The 5902-nt window shown below is 39.1% G+C and overlaps 1 protein-coding gene across 1 annotated transcript in view; it reads right to left on the bottom strand.

The window, feature by feature from the left end:
* Positions 1 to 2024: 2024 nt before the first annotated feature.
* Positions 2025 to 5902, bottom strand: part of HSPA12A (heat shock protein family A (Hsp70) member 12A) — a 72080-nt gene continuing 68202 nt past the window's right edge. Inside the window, 1 exon segment of the mRNA XM_042460511.1 lies at positions 2025 to 5902. This exon segment is cut by the window's right edge and continues 10 nt beyond it. Coding sequence (XP_042316445.1) covers positions 5871 to 5902 — 32 coding nt within the window. The 3' untranslated portion in view covers positions 2025 to 5870.

Genomic DNA, 5902 nt, shown 5'->3' with positions numbered 1-5902 from the left:
AAGAATAAAATCTCTATCCCTCCCTATATACTTAAAAGCCTTCATCAGAGGGCTGAAGGGAGTCTTTGAAACAGGTTTTCAATATAATGGAGGGCTTAGAGTAGAAGAGAAAGAGTCCCAATCCTGCTGGCAGAAGCATCAGGAACCATTGAATCCTGGCCAAAGGATGGAAAATGTCTTTAGAGATGCTCCCTAACTTGCTCCACTGACTTTTTAGAGGCCTAGTTTGTTAGGAGAAAGGCCTTCACAGCCTGTGGTGATCATTGCTTAGGGATTCCCATAATAGGAGATCTTAGACATCTAGAAGATTGTAGCTTTACACACAACCTTGTGTAATCCAGGCTGCAGTCCTATACTGACTTACCTGGGAATAAGGAGCTCGACAGACCGCCCCAAAAGGGCAGGCTGGAGCTGCCCATTTTTACTTCTGACGGAGGCTGCAGGAAGCAGATGGCCCGGCCTCCATCAGGACTAAAAAGAACCTGCTAAAAGTGGATTCTTTTTAGTCTGCGCGGCAAGTACCATGAGTGCACAGCAATGACGTGGCAATATTTAGACACTGCACCACACCTGCATCATCATGGTGGCCCCCGTGTGGACAGGGCCATAGGGCTCAGGAGCATGCAGTCGCTCTGCACTCCCGAGCCCTAAAATCGGCCCCAGCAGTCTGTACTGGGCCTAAGTCCCACTGACCACAGCAGCCTTGTTTCTGAGTAAAAATATATTGGATTGCACTGTAATTTGACCTACACTAATTCTGAAGCACCTCCTGCCAACTGTATGCTGCTGCTATAATAAGTACTGTATAAGTGTTACCCAGAGACAATTGCTAGACTAGCAGAAGTCAGAAATCATGTAGTTGTTGTGCTGACTTACAATATGTTCACATGACTTCTAGGTAGCAGCAACTAACTTTCTAAAATTGGAAAGCAGATTGCATGACCTGGCCCATCCGGAGATGTGCCAGACTAAAAAAAGGTGCTCAATCTATTTCTTACTGGATCAAAAAACCATTCCTGTCATGTGATTCCATACTCAGACATCTTTTTAGTTTGTCATGAGTTTTGTAGTTCTAGGAAGTACAGGCAGGTGCATCCTGCAACTCACATGGTGACAATCCCTATTTCTATATTAATGGTCAGCCAGGCAAAGGCAGAATGTTTATAGGTAGCCTCTGGTGGGCTACTTTTGTGTGGTGGGTGGCCTATGGTCTACAGTAGCAAAAACAGATATAATAGAAATAAAATGTGTCTTGAAATTGGAGTTCATTTGGTGTAAAAAATGTGCAAATGATTACCTAGAGAAGACAATCTGCTGAATGACCTGTTCCAAAGCATTCCTTCAAATGGCATTGTGCATTTAAGAGTAAAAAAAAAAGAATTAAAAACCCAGCAGTGTGTCTGCATGCTATTATTTGCGTAGCAAGACGAATAATGTGGTATTGTCTGGCATTCTGACACTCCCCTCCCCTTATTAAAAGATCAGCTTTGTGCATTACATATCTTGCCAACTTTAAAAGCCTATAATTAATGAAGCAGACTGAGAAACTATGTTATTTAAAATTAACCACTGAATGCAAATCAACAGGGATAAAGACCATTCTGTACAAGAAAATAGCACTTTAGAAAGAAAGCATCTGTACAATATTTAAATATTGTATATACATCAAATGAGTTTGTTCATAGCTTATCCTACAGTGTTGCTTATTTGTAAACTATGGAAGGCCACATACTAATTGAGCTAGAAAATCAAAGGAAATATTTGCCTTTAAAGATACAGTAGTCAGGGTCCAAACTGAAATGGTGCCAGCATGCACACTTTTAAAATAAATCCAATAAAATTATTATTCCAGGAACAGCAAGTGAGATACTGTCTTTAAAATGAGCCTGTCCATCCCTCTGAAAGTTAATTCAGCAAAGCATATTCAGGCTTTCAGGGAACTATATAAGGGATATAATGCAAGGGCTTGCTCTTCTTAAATTCTCTACTGAGAATTTAAAATACTTACACAAAGCATACCTAAGGTATTATTTAAGTGATAAAGAATCTGAAGTTTTTCAAATAAAGAGATTCTATGGCTATTCACTCATGCATGGCTAATAGGGAAAGCATTCAACTAAACAATTAGTCTTCTGGTTTCTTGAAAGCACAATGGATTGTAATGGGTGACAATGGTTTTTGTCCAAGTGTTTTCAAAAGTGACAGCTTTTGCCAGGCAGTAAAAACAGACATTTCTGCCACTGGGTGACAGGATGTGTCTGGCTTCAATCCAGTGTTCTTGGCCTTGGCTATGCACCACAGCCTTGTAAGGTGGCTTTAAATGGCACAATACTGGACTTTGCATTATGAGTCCAAAAAGACCTTCCAAGCGAAGAAGTGAATTCTTATCAAGGCCATCCCAGTTTCAATTGGTGAATTTGCCCAATTTGAGTTTTGGTGGACAGTGTGCCACTCTAGAGAAACTAGTAGTTTTGCAAAGGCAGCTTAATCTTCCTATAGTTAAAATGGTATGTGTGTGTGTGTGTGCATATGGGTGTGTCATTTGGTGTTCAGTTCTAATTCACCCTTGGAAGAGACCGGATTTGAGTCCCTGTATTGAAGAAAGGCGGGATATAACAAAATGAATGAATGAATGAATGAATGAATAATAATAATAATAATTTGTCACCTGGAACTTTTGACAGTTCTGAAGCTGGCAGTACTCAAACATCAGTGTCTTGTTCCCTTGTTGTACGGAATCTCTTATCTAGCCACTTGAAAGCCATTCAAATGATACTCAGAGCTGATGTCTTTGCTCCCTCTTCTGGCCAGACACAACAAAGCTAAATTTTGGTTTGCTGTCCTGTTTATCAGCTTAGCACTGTTTACAGGCAGCAAATTTAAGCTTCTTCCTGACAGAGGGGTTATTCAGACGCTGGTTTTTTTTAGCACAACTATGCAAATAATCTCACTGATGCATTCCCGATTTGTTGTTCACACTATTTTTTATTGGAACCACATCTCTGTGCATCTCTGAGAATTCTGTTACTCACACATGTCAGCATTGTGAATAAACATGGAATCAATGATGTGTACGTATTCAAAACACATTAAAGTTATGCAGAATTTTACCCCGTTTTATTCCAGGTCTATTCACATTGGTAATTCACACAGCTGATAATGTGAATATTTCAGGAACCCCCCACCCCGATCAATTATACTGGGTTTTGTGGATTTGGGGAAGCCCAAACTTAATCGGGTGCATTCAAAATTTATATGAACAACACAGATTCAATCCACATTCTACCAGGATTATTTTCACCATCTGAATAACCCCTTTAGTTTGTCATGGAGATGAGAAGATGGCAGAGGGGAGCTAGAAATGGCACATTTCATCAGAGGAATATATGTGTGTGCAACACTGGATACATAGTTACATCAAAGGGGGACAAAGGGAAGGCAAACATTGTGAATGCAAATTGAAGACAAATAACTGGCTCAGTATATTGGTGTGGATTTAATAACCATTGTATATTTATGCATGCACCTGTTTAAGAATTCTGAGTAACTTGAAATCTTGTATTGTTTTTTCCTTCAAGAAATGGAGAGAGTTGGCCCAATGAAAGATGTTACTTTTCTTACATTAGATGTCAATACAGTAATATTGCCCTATGTGTAACACATATTTAGGAGATAATGAAAATGACCCTCCATTTTGGAAAATTGGGGAGGTAATGAAAATCAGGTTGGCCCTCTAAATTTCCAACTTGAGAGCAGAGATGCCCTCTGTTGACTCCTACCACCATACTGACTTGTTTGTTCTGCAAGAGGACTGGCTATTTATTGGCTAGCTGGAAGTAGATAATAATAAACAAAACCCTATCTACTGCAGGAGGTGCAAATATAAAATATGAACTCCACTGAGATTTTGCAAAATATAAATAAAATAGGAGCAAATGGAATACAAGGGCTGCATCATCTAAGTAACTGTTGTCCCTGATTAATCAGATAGCATATTCTTTAAAAAAAATACTAGTGCTTCTAAAAACTGCAAGTGGCAAACACCATCTTCAGGAGCAGCGCTTCTTTTCTCTCAAATTAGAGTGGGAAAAATGGCTTTTCTTTTATTTTGACTGCCATGATATATGTGCACAATATCTACAATCAAATAAAGTATGTTCTTTGTTACAGAAACAGTCTTGAAATTTAATGAGTAGTTTAATTGATTAAACTGTCCACTGTCAGGTAGAATCCCTAGCAAATGTCTTTTATGGCTTGGAATTTTGTTTAAAAGAAATAAATTGCATATGTGCAATAAATAAATGGACTTTGTTAGCACAGAAAGGCAATTTCTACACTTGGACTGTAATTTCTATTTTGCTACTGTCATAAAATGAAAAGCCATTATATTTTAAAATCCAGAAGTTAATGTTAAAATGTACAAAGAGGGAACATGTGATTTTAAAATTGCCAAATTTTATATCCTGCCACAATATTAATAATATTAGCAGTAAATAAAATAATTGGGGGGGGGGGACCAGCACTGCAGTGCTGGTTTAATGAAATTCTTCTCTTTTAAGCAATCTCAGTGGCCTAAATCCAGAGTAAATTGGATTAATAAATAGCATGTGCACAAGTGTCGGTTCACCAAGTTCCCACTGATTCAATTTATTTCTATATCTTTATTTAAACATCTCTTCATTGCCTCTTAATCTGCTAGGGTTAAAAGAAAAAGGATCTACCATGTTGTTGTTGTGTGCCTTCAAGTTGTTATTGACTTGTGGTGACTCTAAGGTCATGGTGTTTTCTAGGACTGAGAGTGTGTGAGGTTCCAAGGTCACTCACTGGATTTCTATGGTGGAATAGGGAATCAAACCCTGATCTGCAGAGTCATATCTTGGATCAATACTTGGATTTAAGCCAATGATATCAGTGACACAGCTTGTGGTTTGCTACATCAGGATATTAACTGTAAGTTCAGAGATACTAGCGTTTGGTAATTAAATTAGCTTACAGTTGTAAATCGCTTAGACACTGCTTAGGTGGTATGAAGCAGTATATAAATGAAGCTTGTTTGTTTTGTTTGTTTGTTTGGTAATTTGTGCCCTAAATTCAGAATGTATGAAATACTTCAAGTAGAGCATTTTATTCTCCTAATCAAGGGGGCAGTAATACTACATGACTAAGGACAGGTTTATACTGGACAGAACACTCTGGGCTTCTCCTGGAGTATTCTCGCCCCAAAGCTGCCCAGACTTCTGCACAGTCTGGAGTGATACTGGATGGCTGTCTTCAAAATGTCCTGCTATGCTGCCTACCATTGCTGGTGCGAGACACACACCCCTTGGCTGGGCACTTCATTCTGACCTCAGAGGAGTGACTTGCAGTGGTGGCAGGTAGCACAATGGTATGCTGTGTAAACAACCAACCCACCCTTCTGTGGTTTTTTGGGTTAAGATTTGGAGCCAAAGGTAAGATTTTTTAAAACACATGAAGGGAAGGATAGCCTGGATTCTCTTCAGGACTGCCCTTCCTGTGTAGATACGATCCACAATCAAATCGGACCTGTGGGCCTGCTTGTGACGGACAGAAGAGGGGAACCACTGCAAATGGCCTGAGTATATATGCCCTCGTTCTCATTAGGTTATTAGCCATTTGGGGTTATCAGTTTCCACGTTTAGCACCTTATAAGCATATATTTGGACTCTTAAATAGATAATTTCAAGAACAACAAACATGTATGATACTTCCTTCCAATGGCTATCCTTATCTGTCTAGCTAAAACTCAAGTCCACTTGGCAACACATGAAAAATGAGGAAACAGCACTGAAATAACAGGTGGTGAGTAAGGAAAGAAGGAAGGAAGGAAAGAAAGAAAGAAGGAATATCAATTAGTAGTTTAGGAAATCAATACCAGCTTTGA

Source organism: Sceloporus undulatus, chromosome 3, assembly GCF_019175285.1.
Source record: "Sceloporus undulatus isolate JIND9_A2432 ecotype Alabama chromosome 3, SceUnd_v1.1, whole genome shotgun sequence".
Classification (NCBI taxonomy): Eukaryota; Metazoa; Chordata; class Lepidosauria; order Squamata; family Phrynosomatidae; genus Sceloporus; species Sceloporus undulatus.
The sequence above is the reverse complement of the archived record's forward strand: the minus strand, read 5'-3'. Positions and strand labels throughout refer to the sequence as shown.